The sequence below is a fragment of the Peromyscus leucopus genome, chromosome 8b (assembly GCF_004664715.2).
Source record: "Peromyscus leucopus breed LL Stock chromosome 8b, UCI_PerLeu_2.1, whole genome shotgun sequence".
Classification (NCBI taxonomy): Eukaryota; Metazoa; Chordata; class Mammalia; order Rodentia; family Cricetidae; genus Peromyscus; species Peromyscus leucopus.
Genome location: NC_051086.1, coordinates 43,231,118 through 43,248,497, shown reverse-complemented (window position 1 = coordinate 43,248,497; position 17,380 = coordinate 43,231,118). Strand labels below are relative to the sequence as shown.

At 51.9% G+C, this 17,380-nt stretch overlaps 1 protein-coding gene across 1 annotated transcript in view; it reads right to left on the bottom strand.

The window, feature by feature from the left end:
* Myo15a (myosin XVA) overlaps positions 1 to 8,054 on the bottom strand; it is a 54,214-nt gene extending 46,160 nt beyond the window's left edge. The window contains 7 exon segments of the mRNA XM_028856522.2: positions 678 to 768; positions 946 to 1,020; positions 1,383 to 1,492; positions 2,018 to 2,081; positions 2,642 to 2,724; positions 4,483 to 6,299; positions 6,302 to 8,054. Of these exon segments, the coding sequence (XP_028712355.1) occupies positions 678 to 768; positions 946 to 1,020; positions 1,383 to 1,492; positions 2,018 to 2,081; positions 2,642 to 2,724; positions 4,483 to 6,299; positions 6,302 to 8,054 (3,993 nt within the window).
* Positions 8,055 to 17,380: the final 9,326 nt, after the last annotated feature.

The following is a 17,380-nucleotide window of genomic DNA, read 5'->3' as shown; positions in this document are numbered from 1 at the left end:
CCTTGGCCTCCTCCCTCTTCTCAGGTCTGCTCAGGGCCTCATCTCTGCTTCGTGCTTATAAAGATGCTCCCTGGTTCTCTCTCTCTTTCCTCCACATACACTAATACTATTCTTTCCAGTATACATAATTTACTTCACAGTTACTTAGATTTTCTTCTTCTCCACCCCCTGCCTTGGAATGTAACTCCCACACAGTTGTAAACATTGTCATGAGATGCTCTATTCCTTTCCGAGTCCAGAACACAGTAAGGCCTCCGTAAACCTTTACTGAGGGAATGGATGAGCTTCCAAGGGTGGTGTCGGGATGCAGGATTTAGTGTTCTCATGTCTGATCAGCAAACCTGAAGTCTGCTGCTGCCTCTGCCTCATGCTATGGCCACATTTGAACTTGTTCAGCATCTGGGTATGAGACTATGGTGGTCCTGTGCCATAACCAGAAAGACATGGCCAGGCTGGAGATGCTAGAAAGTAAGAATGGCTTACCTGTCTGTCCCTTGGCACTTGCCTGGGGAAGATGGAAGACAGAGAAGCCCTGCATTGAGCCACCCCTGCTGGCCTATCTGGAATTCAGTCTCCCTCCATCCAAGTGCACAGTCAAGAGCCTGGTCTCAGCAAGGGTGGGCTGGCGATCCAAAGCAGACAGGGCAACCACATGCTGGCTTGACAGTAGTTCTTACCTGCTGCATGACGTCCCTCCTCTGGTTCATGGCAGCCAGGCAGCGGAGAATCAGCTTCGTGGCCTCAGTTTTTCCAGAACCACTCTCCCCACTGGCCGGACACAGGGCCAGCGCGTCAGCTTTTCTCGGCCTCTCCACACCCACTCCAACCCATAAGCCATGGGGTGGCCCAGAGGGACCCAGTGCCCTTCCTGGGCACTCATAATAGGCTCGCATCTCACCATCTAGATGTCTGGATGCAAAGCGACCTGAGCGCAGCTCGGCTCACCTGATGATGACACACTGGTTTTGTTTGGCATCAAGCATTTTGGCGTAGGCGAGATTAGCAATTGCAAAGAGGTGCCTGGTGAGACAGAGCACTAGGCATCACTGTCTCTGACAGTCAGTTCCCACAGTCCCGAGGCTGCCAGGGCTTAGGGGAAGGGGTATCTCTGTTCAGCAGAGCTACCCACCAGCGCTACCCACCATAGCAATTCAGCCTCAGGTCTAATTCAGCCCGCGCTAGCCACCTCTCACCCCCAGTCAGAGCTACAGTGACCTCTAGAGGAGACCGTGCCAAACCTGGGGAGAGACTGCACTGAGTTGTGGGTTGCCTACTCCCACTCATCCCCAACTGATGGCTGAAAGGCATCCGGGGGCTCCCCAAGCTCAGAAATGGACCCAGGTCACCCTAGGGCAACTCCTCTGCACCCTACAGATACTCACGGGGGATTCTCTCCCAGGGCACGCCCGCTGTACTGCTGCACCTGCTCTGGCCCGTAGATCGAAAACATTTGGTATGGGTTCACCGACACCAGAATGCTGCCGATATAGGTCTGCTGATAGACGGGGACTTTAGCGTCACGGTTGCCATGGGCATCTATGGCTCCCTCTTCCTGCTTTGGAGCAAGGAGTCCCTTTCCAATGGGACATATGTGTGCCTCCCTGGCCTCACTCTATCATCTAACCCTCTCCAGCGCAAGAGGGCCTGAGCTCGAATGAACCCTAGGCTCTGCCCAGGCTAAAGTTGTGAGTGTGAATGGAACCAGGCTCTTTGGCCTTAATCAGGCCAAGATGGCATGTAATCTCCCGCCCGCCTCATTTATTCATGGTCAGGCCCAGGCTGCAGGCATGTCTGCTCCATGCCAAGGTCAACCTCCACTGTCTAGAACAGAGAAGCAGGTAGCTCGTGTGCCTTGAAGTCATCAAAGCCTTTACAGGTATACATGTCTTTCAGAAGTGGCTCCAGGCCTCAGGCCCTCTGTCCCTTAACTCTGAGGTCACAGGTTCCCCTCCACCCTTCTGGCCACCTCTAGTCTAGAATCCAAGGAGGTCCTTGGACTGGCAAGTCCCAGACTTACATAGATGAGGTTTCGTTCAAATCTGGTCTTCAGGTTGGATAGCACAGTGGTCTCTTGGAGGTCTCTGGAAGGACATGAGGTACTGTGAGGGTCTCCAGTCCTGGCACAGGCTCCACCCTACTTGGCATGGTGTCATGGTCAGCTGTGTCTGAGATTAAGCCCTTGTCTGCCATTGACCAGCTATGAGTCTTGGGCAAGATCGTTCATCTTCTTATGCCTCAGTTTCTTCATCTGTTCAATGGGGTAGCAAACCTCATACCCACTTTGTGAAACCCTGGTGGGCACTGAGGCAGAAGACCTGAGGCTGAATTACTATGGATGGAGAGCTTTAGGGCTTTATGACATCTGTCATCATTTCACAGCCCATCATACCTCCCTTGTGGATGAGAAATTGAGGCTCGGAGCAGAGAAATGATAGGTCCATGGCTGCACAGCTGGTATGTGGTAAGGCTGGGATCTGAACCAAGGACTGTCTAACTCACAAAGCTTTGGTGTGCACACGCTTGGCTTCTGCGACACGTCATGACACTATTTGCAAATGGGGAAACTGAGGCTCTGGATGCGTCCATCGGGGTTGGGAGTTCAGGAATCCCACGAGGAGGTCCCCCTACCCCACCCACTTACTGAAGCTGCGTCATGTCCTCCACACCGTCTTCCCTGTGCTGCTCACGGGACCGCACAGAAGGCAGGTTGCGGATGGAGTGCATCTGTGAGAAAGAGGGACACGCTGGAGGCCTGGGCAGACGCTGGCCTGGACACACCAGGCAGCTGCTCCCATGGTCCTAGAGGAACTTCCAGGTTAGATCCTGGGGGTCTTCCAGCCTCTCTGTCTCAGAGTGCAGTGGTCCATGAAGACTGTGTACAACCGTCACACACAGGGACATGAGTCTGTGTGAAGTGTCTTGGGGAGCATGCCTATGCGCCACAAGTGTCCTGCTCAGGGAGCGGGCATACACACAGATACATTCACAATCACATATACAAGTGTCCGTCCCCTCCCCCACCTCTGTCCTCTCAGTGTCCCTGCCCTGCTCCCCACAGATCCCGTGTGTTGGCTTGCGTGACAGCTTGATGGGCACCTGTGTCAGGGCACGTGAGGCCTCTGGAAAGACGAAGATGGAGGCTGTCCCAGCATGGAACCACCTCCTGCCCAGGGTAAGTGTGTAAGGTCCTGCACATGGACCTACTGGAGTGGTACTGCACTTCTCACAGCTCCCATGCATATCTGTGGTCTTTCCGTATGCTGTGGCTAGGTGCATGCCCATGTGCTTGCCTGGGGGCACACACTCATATCGGTATTCTCAACATCCACTTGGAATGTCCCTGTGGGCAGCAGCTACGGTCCTCCCACCTTGAGGAGCTTGAGAATGGGAGTCCTGATGTTAGCCTGGGGCTGAAGGATCTCCACAGTGTCCATTTATATGTACACATGTATGTGCCCACTCAAAGGGTAGGCCGATAGCCCACATCTCCATGGATGCCATGTCTGCTCAGACTTGGCACACTCCCGCTCTCCTTGCTTGTCCCTGGTATTTACTCATCCACATTCAGGCACATGGACCTGCAAGGCTCTGGGTCACTGCGAGCATACATATAGGCAGCCTTGGCCTTTCCCATCCCAGCTGCACCCTCCCTGGGCAAGGAAAGAGGATACAAGGGGCCTGCCCGCGGCCTGCCTCACGCTGTTGTTAAGTAGGGCGCAGCAAGTATCAACCCTTCCTGCCCTGGCCTCCAGCCCACCCATCTGCTCACGTGCTTGCCAGCGGCCACAGACCCTGAATAATTCAGCCACTCACGTATTCCAGAGTGAGGAGGGCCCAGGCATCCTTGCCCCTCACCCCTGGGCACCCCGTGCCCCGCTCCCGCAATGCTGCAGCCCACACAGCCCGGGGCACCCGTCGCCGGGGCCAGGGTCCCCCTAGCAGCCAGGCTGCCCCGGTTGCCATTGCTAGGCCAGCTTGTTGCCTGCTCTGTGGGCACGGTCTGCAGAGATGAAGTACCGCCTATCACTGCTTGCCCCACCCCTTCTCGGTGTCCCCAGGGAGGCTAGAGTGATCATCTACCTCCTCCAAGGGCCACCCGGCATCCAGATCACCTTCCCCCTTGTACGCCGATGCCAGTCATGGACTTGGGCTCCCTGAGACAGACTGCCTGCCTATACCCCACAGACTCCTGGCTTCTGGGACTCAGTTTCCCTACTCTGCCATGAGACAGTCAGAAAGTAGGATCCTGTACATCTACCTTCATCTAGTCCTTTAATCCAGGGCCTGCCTGTTCTGGACACTCCTTTGTGCAACCCTCAGATGCCCTGCAAGGTCCAGGCAGTTCTCCTCACCTTCAGAAGAGAGGCAGAGGTCCATGTAGACAACCACTTGCTGAGGCTGCCCATGCCTCCTCAGGCCACCTCCCGTTCTGGGTCTTAGGCCAGAACTCCCAATCCCACCCTCTGACTTGTGCCCCCATACCTTGTTCTGCCAGCTTTGGGGGCCAGGATTTTTCCAGGGGCCCCTTTGAGACAGGCAGTCACTTCTACGGCCCCGGAGGTAGGATTGAAAGGAGTGGGTTTGTACTTGTGGCCAGGGACAGTGAGCATCTGTTGGTGGCCAGAGGCCGGACCAGCGTAGACTACAGGCTTTAGGTGCTGGGCCACGCTCTGGGTCTCGGTCTGGGTGCTCTGGAGGCTGCAGGGGAGCAGACCCTTTTCGCTGGAAGGAGCTCAGCCCTCGTACTTGAGGCATGACAACCGCGAACCGCCCAGGCTCAGCCTGGGGTTTCTCCCCTGTCTTGAACAAGGGTCCTGGGGCTCTGGTGGGGGCCAAGGGAGCTGGGGTTCTGGACAATGTCTTCCAGCGTCGCCATAGTGGCCATGTAGCCCTTGCCTGCTTATGTGTGACCAGTGGGTATGAGAGGCTGAGTTGTAAATCCTTCCTCTCTGAGCAAATATTTTTGTTGGGAGGTGTTGGGTTCAGGGTCTCAGGCTCAGCTGGTGGCTGAGGGTCCCCTGGGGTGACTGCCTCTTCAGGATTCTCCAAGCTTGGGCTGGCTGACTCGGTGAGTTGCCCAGGCCCTGGGTCATGGTGTTGGCTCAGGAAGATACCAGTTAGATTCGAGGCTTGGTCCTCAGGCTGTGATTCATGCACAGGGCTCATGTGCTCAGGCAAGGGGTTTTCAGGCACAGGAGAAGTCCTGGAGAAGCCTCTAAGGCTGCCTGCACTTCCTGGCCATGGAGAAGGTGGGCGCTGTGTTGAAGGCATGTCCACATCCCAGCTGGGGGCCAGTGGGGGCACTGTCCAAGGCGTCTCTGAGTCTTCTGGCTCATGCTGGTTCTCTTGGTGCTCCAAAGACCCTGTGGCCCAGGGTCCAGCACTGGGTGGTGGGTGGTAGGGCCTATGTACCCATGGCTTCACGGCCCGGGTAGGTGGCTCACTGAGGCGCCGCCAGGTCCGTGGAAGGCGTGAGGGCAGGTTGAGGGACCGGTGCCGGGGACCATGGTTCAGGAGTGGGGGTGGTGAGGGTGGTCGGCGGGGACCTAGCACTGGTGAGCGGGGTGGGCGCAGGCGCCCAGAGGCTCTATGCAGAGAGAAGGTCTCCCGGAGTGACTGAGGCCTCCGTGGAGGGGGTGGGAAGGGTGGCTGGAAGGGGCCCCTTCGGAGGGATAGCTGAGGAGACAATGGCCCCAAAGGTGAGTGGTAGCCTTGCCCTGGCAGGCTCCTCAAAGAGGGTTGGGGTGAGGGCAGATTGGGCCTTCTCCTTGACCCTATCAGAGAAGCCCTGGGGAAGCCAAAAGCTGCCCCTCGACTGCGGGAAGCTCTGAAAGAGGGCCGGGGTACAGGAAAGGCCAGAAGGTCAGGGGTAACCTCCGGGCTCAGAGGAGGGGGCTCAGCAAAGCCCCACCAATTCGCTTGGGGTGTAAAGGGCACATGAGCTGGGGCAGCCCAGGGTGGTGGATGCTGGCGGAGGGAGCCATAGGGTGAGCTGTAGGGGGAAGCTAGCCGTGGAGGCCTGGAAAGGGATGGAGAGAAGGGTGGAGCTGGCGGTGGGCCAGGGCTGGGAGATGGCCCGGGCGCTGGAGGGGAGATGAGTGCGCTCCAGTGGGTGAGGGTCCGTGGCGTGGGCCTGGGTGAGGGTGGGCCGTGGGAGTTGTTGTTGTTTCGAGCCTGTGGCTGACTGCGTCTCAGCACAATGGGTGTGTTGGGCCGATCCGGGTCCATGCCGGCCAGCTTGTAGCCAAAGCGTTTGTAGGCTGCTTCCCTGACTGCGGGCCGCCCCCCTCGGGCCTTTGGCTGCCCCTGAGCCGTGGGATGGGCTTCTTTTCTGACAGCGTCTTTTTGAGGAACCGCGCCAGTGAGGTGGCTGGGCGTGGTGTTGGGTGGCCAAACTCAGGGCCAAAGCCTAGGCCTTGGCGGGCACGGAAGGCCGACAGGGCCCGCTGCAGGTTTCGCTGGCGCGGTGTGAGGAAGCTCCAGTAAGGGTGGGTGTAGGGCATCGTGGGCACTGGAGGCATCTCCTCCTCTTCATCCTCTCCCTCTGCATCCCCTAAAGGCAAAGGGATGTCTAGAGAGGGTGGCAGGGGCACCTCTAGCTTCTCCTTCCCGAACAGCTTCACCTGAGGCCGTGGGAAGAGGCGGAACTTCCGGATGAGGGACAGCTTGGATCTGGCTGGCTTGTCCATGCCTTGCTGCTCAAAGAAGGCGGCGCTGGGCAGGCGGAAGGAGGTGCTCTGCCGTTCTCCGCCCACTTCTTCAGGCTCCTCCAGCTCGGCAATGTCATCCATAGGGTAGGCATATGGGTTGTGGGGCGACAATATGGGTGGTGGCACCCAGGGGTACATCAAAGCTGGCTCTTCTGGATATACATAGGGCACCCCAGGGGGGTAGATGGCCTCAGCCCCACCACCACCATAGATGCCTTCAGTATAGGGGACGCCGTAGGGATCAAAGTAGGGTATGTCATAAGGAGTGTCATATGGAAAGTCATAGGGTGGGTACAGCATGTGGTGAGGTGCATAGGGATCCAGGTAGTAGCTGTATGGGTAGGCTTCATCCTCAAAGCTGTCGTGGTAGCTGTAAGGAGATGAATACCCTGATGGGGGCGCATATGGGGGCTCAAAATCATCGTAGCCATAGCCATACCCATAGCCCGGGTAGAGGGTGTCACCATAGTAGTCAGGATGGTAGTAGTTGTACGGGTCTCCGGATGGGTACCCGTAGTCGTCATAGGGTGGCCAGGCTGGGCTGTACGCACCAAACCCAGCCAAGTAGGGCTCCTGCTCCTCGTAATGGTGTAGCGACTGCTGGTCATAGTAGTCGTCGCCTTCACGGTGGTAGTCATAATATTCACCCAGGTCCTGGAAGCCCTCGAGCCCATACAGTGACTTGCGGGAGCCTGCATGGCGGAAGGGGGCTTCGTCCTCAAAGGGCAGGAAGCCCACGGGCTCCCCGGATGAGTAGATGCTGTGGCTGCGGGGGAACCTGCGGAGCCGGCCTCCATGCCGCAGGATCTCAGCGCCCGACGGGAAGGGCAGCTTCCGCGAGCCCACTCGGGAGCTTGAACGCTGGAGCCAGGCATCCACCGTGGCCTGCTCACTGCCTGACTCCTCCGCCTTCTTGAGGAGGAACTTCTTGGTCAGCCAATTGATGGCTGTGGATGCCTTGCTAAGCGACTGGGCGCGAGGCCTCAGGCGGCCGTAGCCACGCCGTCCCGGGAAGCGGATCACCATGAAGGAGGGCTTCTTTCCCTTCATCGCCCGCTTCTTTTTGCCCACACGCATCTGCGTCATGAGCTTGGAGGTAGACTTGAGTACAGTACGGGCCTTCTTCTTGCGTTTGGTCTTCTGCGGGCCAGTGTGGAGGCCCCAGAAGAAGGCCGACGCGCTCCGGAACTGACCCTTCTTGGAGATCTTGGGCGTGCGGTCTCGGAAGCCCATAAACAGCCGAGAGGTGCCCTTCAGGCTGCGTTTGGGTTTCTCTGGCTCCGGGGCCTTCTTGCCCTTCTTTCCTTTCTTAGCTTTCTTCTCTTCATCTTCCTCTTTCGCCATGGTGGCCTCTGTGCCTGATGGGCCTGGGGTTGGTGTCACAGGTTCAGGGCCTTGGAGGCACTGCTTGGAGACCAGCTAGGTCTTCTTGCTTGTGACTAGACCTAAGTCTCCTCAGTGTCTGAGCAGCTGGGACTGGCTGGGTGGCGTGGAGAGGCAGGATCCATAATTCATCCTCTAGACCAGCCTTGGGTTTCACCTTTGAGAGGTGGTGGAAAGTGCTTGGGTGTTGTTTTCTAGTGGGGATAGACTGAGAGGCCTGTGCTGGGCAGCAGCCTGGCTTTAGAGTCACCATGGCAACACCTTGCTGACTCTGGCTAAGCCTTCCTGTGTCCTAGCTGGTTAAACTCCAAAGAGAATGGTCACTTAACAGAGGGGGGACATTAACCTTCAGAGGGGGACATCATCTGCCCTAGAACCCCTGCATGGGCCCAAAGTGGAGACAGGTCTCCTGAGGCTAGGACAGGGTACTCACAACCCACTACAGCACCTTGGAGGGGAACTGGAAGTGAGAAGCAGGTGTCCAGGGCTGTGGCCAGTGTAACGGGAGCTGGCCAACCCTGGGAAGCTGAATAATGCATCACGGAGAGCCTGGCTGCTGCCTCATAAAGCAGGGCAGGGTGAGCATCTCTGCAGGTCACCAGGAGGGGCAGGGCACTGAGGAACAAAAATGAAGCATGGCCCAGCTCTCCAACATGGCCATTGATTATGTAGCCTCAGGAAGGCTCTTTGCCCTCTCTGGGCTGTGGCTTCCTTTTCTGTAGAATGGGAGTGACAGGTTATGCCTGGCTTCTGTCACCAGGAAGAAGTAGGACTTAACAGATGCTGGGTAGTTTAAAAGGCAGGAGGAGCCTCTTGGTGGTTCCTTACCACCTGAAGACCTGTGCTATTGGTGATGTGGAGCTAGGAGGCTCATTCCCGCCCTGGATCTGATCCACAGGGATTCGAAAAGTCTGGAGGAGGAGGAGGAAGAGGGTGAATGTCAGGTAGCTAGTTAGGCTCAGCAGCCTTGGGGACTGTAAGAATGGACACACACACACACACACACACACACACACACACACCAATTTTGAATCCTGTTATTTCCCTAATAACAGTAAGTTTTAGAGGGTTTGCAATATCACCATTGACCTTCTTAGAACTTAAAATGCTATGTAAAAGGAGGGAGGGATATCACAACTCCCCTTCTTAAGATTTAAAGTACCATATGAAAGAGAGAAAGGTCAGATAGCCAGTCTTTGTTGAGGCCCATTGAGGGAAAGCTATTTCTCCCTGATAAAACATGACTAGTCCCGGGCATGGTGGTGGGTCTCTCTATGTAATTCTGTCTATCCTGGCACTCTCTATGTAGACCAGGCTGGCCTTGAACTCACTGAGATCCTTTTGCCTCTGGCTCCTGAGTGCTAAGATCAAATATTTGCTTATTTCTGACATGCTTTCTAGCCTAGACTTCAAATTCCCTTTGTAGCCCTGAGCTCTGATCCTCACCCAAGGCTTTTTAGTTTTATTTTTAAAGATTTACTTACTTAGTTTAATTTTATATGTGTGGGTGTTTTGCCTACATGTGTGTATATATACCATGTGTGTGTCTGGTGCCTGTAGAGGCCAGAAGAGTGCATTGGATCCCCTGGAACTAGAGTTACAGATGGTTGAGAGCTGCCATGTGGGTTTGGGGAATTGAACTCAGGTCCTCTGGAAGAGCAGCCAGTGCTCTTTACTGCTGAACCATCTCTCCAGCCTGTTCCTAATTTTTAAAAACTTTCATTCTGGGGTGACGAAGAGGGACTCTCATCCCACCCGACATGTGCATGATGTGTGTGGTCGGAGCTGTGGAGGAGGAGGAGTGGTCCTGGATCCAAACGGATTCCCTCCTCTTTCATTTTATGGGCCTGGAGAGATGGCTCAGCAGTTAAGAGCACCATTGACTCCTCCCCTGGAGGACCCAGGTTCAATTCCCAGCACCCACATGGCAGTTCACATCTATCTATAACTCCAGTTCCAGGGGATCTGACGCCCTCACACAGGTATACATGCAGGCAAAAAAACCAATGCACATAAAATAAAAATAAATAAATTTGAAAAAGAACAAAACAAAAAACCTAGTACCCACTTCCTAATGAAGTTATAAGCAATACCAGCTCTCAATTAGTGTTATGTTAAAAAAATATTCATTTTTTATGTATGAATGTTTTGCCTGCAGGTGTGTCAGCATACCATGTGCATGCCTGGGAGGCCAGAAGAGGGCATCAGATCCTCCAGAATTAAAGTTACAGATGGTAGTGAGCCACCATGGGCGTTCTGCGAAATTGAACCTGTGTCTTCTGTAAAAGTAACAAGCATTCTAGTGTCCTACACTGCTTAGTTATTTTTCCAGCTTTCTCCTTTGCTTCTTACCATGTACCACTCGTGTGTGTGTGTGTGTGTGTGTGTGTGTGTGTGTGTGTGTGTGTGTGTATCATCTTAGCAAGCTTGCTTTCTGTTTCTTTCCCTACTGGGGGACATCCTCGAGGATCCGAATAATCAAGGCCAAAATAACAGGCTAATCAAGGCCAAAACAAACAAACACAAGGTCAGGCATGGTAGAACTTGCTTTAAATCCCAGCACTCAGCGCTTGGGAAGCAGAGGCAGGGGAATCTCTGTGAGTTGGAAACTAGCTTGGTCTATATAGCTAATTCCAGGACAGTGAGGGCTACATAGAAAGACCCTGTCTCAAAAACAAACATACAAACAAACAAACAAACAAAACCCCAAATTAAGGCTCTCTGGGCTGTCCCCTCTGCTGCAGTTTCTCTTGAGTGCTGAGTAAGTGTCCGCTTTAGATCTGCCCTGACTAAGCTTCCAGTGTTTTCTTCTGAAGACAGTTACAGTGTTAAGAAAATTTTTTTTCTAAAGATAAGATAAAAAGAAACCATTAAGTAACTCTGCGGAAGAGGAAGCACAGCAAAGATTCTCAGAGCAGAGATGGAAGACACCAAGGAAGCAGTGGCTTCCGGAGACATCAGGAGTGATGCGCATATGAACTCACAGAGACTGAGGCAGCATGCACAGACCCAAGCCAGACGGGTCCCAGCCCTGAGGGGAAAGTGGACACGAGCTCCCATCCCTAACCACGAAGCTATTTGCAACTGACAGCCACTTGCAAAGGAAACATTGGTTTTCTCCAATGGGGTCTCACTGGGTGTACAACCATTTGTAGATGATAGGAACCATCGATATAGGAACCATCCTATTGGTAGATGGGAACATAAAATGAACTCAACAATATTTTTGGGGAGTTTTGTCTCATTTTGTTTTGTCTGAGTATTTTCTTTTTATCTTACTAGTATTTTGCTTGTGTTTTCCTGTGTCTTTGTGTGTTTCTTGTGCTCTTCTTTATTTTTTATTTTTTTAACTTTGCCCATTTGTTTTCTGAAGAGGAAGAAGGTGTGGATCTGGCTGAGTGGAAAGGTGGGAGGGGAAGGGAAACTGACAAGAATATAATGTATGAAAAAATTATTTTCAATAACAAAAAGAAAAAAGGAAACCATTAAATAAATGAAGAGACATAAAAATTATTGGCCATCTTTAATCCCAGCACTTGAGAAGCAAAGGCAGGTAGATCTGTGATTTTGAGGCCAGCCTAGTCTACATAATGAGCTCCAGGACAGCCAGGGCTATGTACAGAGACCCTGTCTTGAAACAAACAAACAAATAAATAAATAAACTTATTGGCAAGTCAAGTGTGGTAGCGTAGGCCATTAATTCCAGCACTCAGGAGGCAGAGGCAGGCAGACCTCCGTTTGTTTGAGGCTAGCCTGGTCTACACAGATAGTTCCAAGCCAGCCAGGGCAATATACTGAGACCTTGTCTAAAAGAAAAACAAAGTTTTTTTGGCACAAAATATGGATTTGGTAAAGAAGGTTAAGGAAAATCTTTTAAATGCAAAAGGATTTTAAATGTCAGTCTTGTTCTCCAATATTGTTCTAAAATGGAAGTATATTGGGCTGGTGAGATGGCTCACCAGTTAAGAGCACTGACTGTTCTTCCAGAGGACCTGGGTTTGATTCTCTGCATCCATATGGCAGCTCACATTATCTGTAACTCCAGTTCAAGGGGATCCGACACCCTCTTCTGGCCTCCACAGGTACCAGGCACACATGTGATGCACAGACATACATTCAGGTAGATGCCCATACCCATAAAATAAAATGGAAATATGAAAAAGGGAAAACATATTGTAGAAGGTGGAAATGAGTCATGAGATGTATGGGAGCCAACTTAGACAGTACACACATGATTATGTTCACTGTAATCAGTGGTATTGAAATGCTTCCTAAGGTCAGATAGTTGCTAGATGCTTATTTCTCCGGCCAATCTGTTGCAGACACTGGGAAGAAGTGCAGAAGTCATCAGGCCCTAGACACTCCAAGTTCACGTGTAGATTTGTTTTGGGGATGTTGACATAGAAAGGTCCAAAGGCCTAGAGGAAACTACTTGTAGATCAAGAACAAGCCCAGCTGTTACACTGAGCCCTGGGAAAGAATGAATTTCCCGGGCAGTTAGTAACCTACGACCTCAGAAACTCCAGGCCAAAGGAAGGATTCTAAAGGGGCAAGTTCTTGCCACAGCTGTGAGAAACTAGGACACTGAAAAACAGCTGTCCTCAGAGGGACAGGATCCCCTTCTGCAAGGGGAGGTCACTAGAAGGGATGGACGTTCCTCTCTACAGGGAGGAGAGGCTTTCTACTCCAGTGATGGCTGCCCTTAAAAACTTATGGGAAGGGGGATAGATTGGAGTGGGCGGGGGGAGTAGAGGAGGGAGGGGAAACTGTGGTTGGTTTGTAAAATAAAGGAAAAAAAGTTAATTAAAAAAAAAAAAGAAAAAATATGTACTTTACCAAAAACAAAACAAAATAAGAGTATCAGTTTTTATTTTGTTTGTTTGCTTGTTTTGCTTCCCTGGGCTCTTGTCTTTTCTGGGGTTGGCATAATTGTGTTGTTTATTTATTTGTTTATTTATTTATTTGGTTTTTTGAGACAAGGTTTTTCTGTGTAGTTTTGGTGCCTGTCCTGGAACTCGCTCTGTAGACCAGGCTGGCCTGGAACTCACAGAGATCTGCCTGTCTCTGCCTCCCGAGTGCTGGGATTAAAGGTGTGTGCCACCACTGCCCAGCAATTGTGTTTTTTTTGTTTGTTTGTTTAGACCTAGTATTCTCAACCTTCTTATAAAATTTGTGTTTTCTAGTATACAAGTTCCAGGCTAAACTCTTCTGATACAGGGATTTCAGTCAATTTCTACTATCGGGGATCCAAAGCTTCCCTGTAACTGGGAGTCTCAGGGTCCCTCCTAGGCAGGGACTGTACCCCTTATCAGCATGTAGGACCTATAGAAAACAGGCTGGAGAGACGACTCAACAGTTCGGACCTGGCTTTGCTTTCTAGCACCCACATGGGTGCTCACAACCATTTGTAACTCCAGTTCCAGGCAATCTGATACCCTCTTCTGGCCTTTGTTGGCACCAGAAACGCACATACACATACAGAGACAAAACATTCATGTACATACAATTTTTAAAATTATATGTATATATCGATCATTATCCTTCAGCTTGCCCAAAAGATTTCTAGGACCATGGCTCCCAGGGGATGGTTATGATAGGAAATAGGGCAAAGAGCGAAGTAAAAATATCCACATTAAGATGCCAGACTGGAAACATTTCCCATCAAGGCCAACCTGTATCTCGTGTGCAAAAAGCATACCTTACAAAGGACCCATGGAGGTTCCAGCCTGTGGGGCGCAGGCACCACAGAGTTGCAGACCTCCCCCCCCTCCCCTGCTTTAGCTCACTTCTTCCCGGTGCTTTCCTGATGAACCATTTCTTCTTCTCCCACGATCCTCATGTTCCCATCCACTTTCTTGTTCTAGGACACAAGAACCTGGAAATCCCAGCAGGCACTCACCGGACCTCAGTATTCACTCTAACGGTGTGTGTGTGTGGGGGGGCAGCATCAGGACAAGATGTTTAAGGTCTTCCTTAGCTACACAGTCAACATGAGGTCATCCTTGGCTGTATGAGACCTTCTCCCTCTACCCTCTCTCTAAAACACCCATAGCAGTCTAAATTGCCCTCCAAACATACTATTGATCCCTCCCTTAAGAGTCAATCCAAATGAGGCTGTCAATCACTGGACAGGAGACCATCCCTCAGGAAAGGTGATCTTCCTGAAGAAAATGGGATGATTATCTCTTAATGCAAATATACCCCAGAAGCCCTTCTGTGATAGAATTGTTTTAAGCTTTTATTCTTTTATTTACAGTGTGTGCATGTGGAAGTCAGAAGACAGCTTCAACTGAAGTCAGTTTTCTCCTTCCACCATGTGGGCCTGAGGATAGAACGTAGGCTATCAGGCTTGGCAGCGCGCACCTAACCTGCTGAACCACCTTGCTGGCCACAGATCCTCACTTCTAAGCCTGCCTGCCTAAAACAGTCAATTTCGGTCTGGAGAGATGGCTCAGTGGTTAAAAATGCATACTGCTCTCGCAGAGAACCCAGCTTCCCAACGCCCACATGACAGCTCACAGCTGCCTGTAACTCCAGCTCCAAGGGCAATGTGACACCTTTGGCTTCTGTGGGCACCTTCACTCATGCACACATACACATAATTAAAAATAAAGTAATTTTGTTTCCATTTTTAAGAGACAGGGTTTCTCTGTGTAGCCCTGGCTGTTCTGGACTCACTCTGTAGACCAGGCTGGCCTCCAACTCAAGAGATATGAATGCCTCTGCCTCCTGAGTGCTGGGATTAAAGGCCTGCACCATCACTGCCTGGCTACATTTTTTGTTTTTGTTTTTCACATTTAACTTTTGGGGCTGGGGAGATGGCTCAGTGGATAAATGATTGCTGTGTAAGCATAAGGACTTAAGTTGGGGATCTTCAGCACCCACATAGAAGCAGGGCACAGTGGCGTATGTTTGTAAACCGAGTTGTGGGGTTGGGGGAGCAGGAACAGGTGGGTTATTCCTGCAGCTTGCTGGCCAGCCATTCTAAAAGAAACAATGAGCTGCAGGCTCAGTAAAGGGCCTGGGCTGAAGAAATAAGGCAGAGAGTGATAGAGGAAGACTCCCACATCAACCCCTGAGATTCACAGACATGGGTGCAAGCATATGCAGATGTACTATGTGCACACACATATACATAAGGTGTAGCTTTTCCCTTTCCAAACTCCTAAGCCTGCTTGACCATCTATTTTCTCTCTCTCTCTTTTTTTTTTTTTTTTTTGTTTGTTTGTTTGCTTTTATTTGAAGCAGAGTTTCTCTGTGTAGCCCTAGATGTCCTGGAACTTGCTCTGTTGACCAGACTGGCCTTGAACCCAACAGAGATCCACCTGCCTCTTCCTCCCAAGTGCTGGGATTAAAGGTGTGCACTGCCATGCCTAGCCTCATCCATTCTCTTTCTAAAGACCATCCATTCATGCAATTGCTTGCAGACTTTTTCTGTAAAGCACACCTGCTTTACTTGCAACTCAACCCATGACTCTGTCTTACCCACCCTCCCAGGAGTTGCAGGGCCCCAGCCGCTTACTCTCAAACTCCAATCAAATGATCCTCCAGCTTTCTCCTGAGTCTGCTTTATTTTATTTTTATCTTTTCGAGACAGGGTTTCTCTATATAGCCTGGCTGTCCTGGATCTCACTCTGTGGACCAGGCTGACCTTGAATTCACAGGGATCTACTGGAGTGCTGGGATCAAAAGCATGCGCTACCACCGCCTGACCTGTTTTATTTTTAGTGAGACTGCACACCTGCAAAAGGGACCTTGATTCTCTGAAAACAATGAGGGAAAAAGACAGGAGAGGAGATCGAGGCTGCAGCCAGCTCTGCTGCGCCTGGGAAGGCCAAGGAAGCATGGCTTGAATGCATGATTGTCTCCCAACATGAGGTACCAGGGATGTTTGGTGGAGACACTGCTGGGTGAGGGAACTGGGGGAGGGACAAAAGGGAGGTGGACAAAGGGAAGACAGCCTGGGCACTTAACCTGCAGGGTGAGGGTACACAGGGTGAAGGACACTTGAGAACACAGCAAAAAGGAGCCTTCAGGAGCGAGGAGAGGTCGGAGAAAAGCAGCCTGCTCACTCTGACCTAGGCCTTGGGTCTCTAGGATTTGGAGAGAACTTTCTCAGTGGCATTTTGTCATGGTAACCCTAGCTAAGACAGACTAGATAGCAAATCAACTGTATAGACCCAGGAGTCTGTCAGTCTGTCTCTCTCTCTCTCTCTCTCTCTCTCTCTCTCTCTCTCTCTCTCTCTCCCTCCCTCCATCTATCATTTGTGGGCCCTGACCACAGACCCTGGAGAGGGAATACAGGTGGATGTGGGGTATCAGAGAGGTATTTCAAATTGGGACTTATAGGCAAGACAGACAAGGAGTGAGGCACCAGGGCGGTGAGAGGATACCTCATTCCTTAGAAGGCCAGATGAGCCTGGGATTTCTGTTGAGGGATGTCTGGAATGACAGTTAGAGGAAGGGATCAGGGTGGGGGACAGTCCCCTGGTGACGTGAGTTGGTAACCTTGGGGATGCTTGGGGTGGGTCCTACCCAAAAGGCACAATGAGCTGCCATATCACTCTCTTCTAGGTGTACATAGGTACACTCCTTTCCTTCGCAGGCTTAGACTGTAGGACCAGAATGGCTAGAGCCACACAGCCCAGGACAGGACAGATGGGGACACCTGACATATAAACATATAGCTAGTCCAGGAATCAAGTCAGAATCAAGTCAGGAACCGTCTCCGACCCAGCTCCCCACCTTTCCCACCCACCCTGGAAGAACAGAGCAGGCCTGGACTTGGTGGCTGCCCAGTGAGCTCATGGCCTGAGCATCCTCTCCCGGACTGAGGCTCTCCTGCAGTTGAGTAGGGAACACCACTGCTCTGACGGATTCCGTCCCTTGGACCCTTAGGGAAGGGAGCCGAAACAAATAGCTACATCTTTACCTGTCCTGGTGTGCTGCTGTTGCCAAGGAGTCACACGGGCACCATGCCCATCTCACAGAAGACAGGGAAGCTCAGAAGGGTACCCGGTGAGCCAAGGCCAAGGCGGCCTTTCTGCCGCCCCTTCTCTGCAATGTCAGAGGCTAGTGGCAGAACCCCAAGGACCCAGAGTCCCTTACCTGGGTCCCGTGGCTGGCTCCCAACCCGCATGCTGTTTATTGGGGGTCCTATGTCTGCCTCCACAGAGCTGCTTGGAGGCTCAGGCTGCCACACTGACTGCCTGGGGCCCAATGTATATTTAATGACATCTATTATTCCTGTTTTGTCTCTGGAAAGCATGAGCAGCTGATATGGGAGC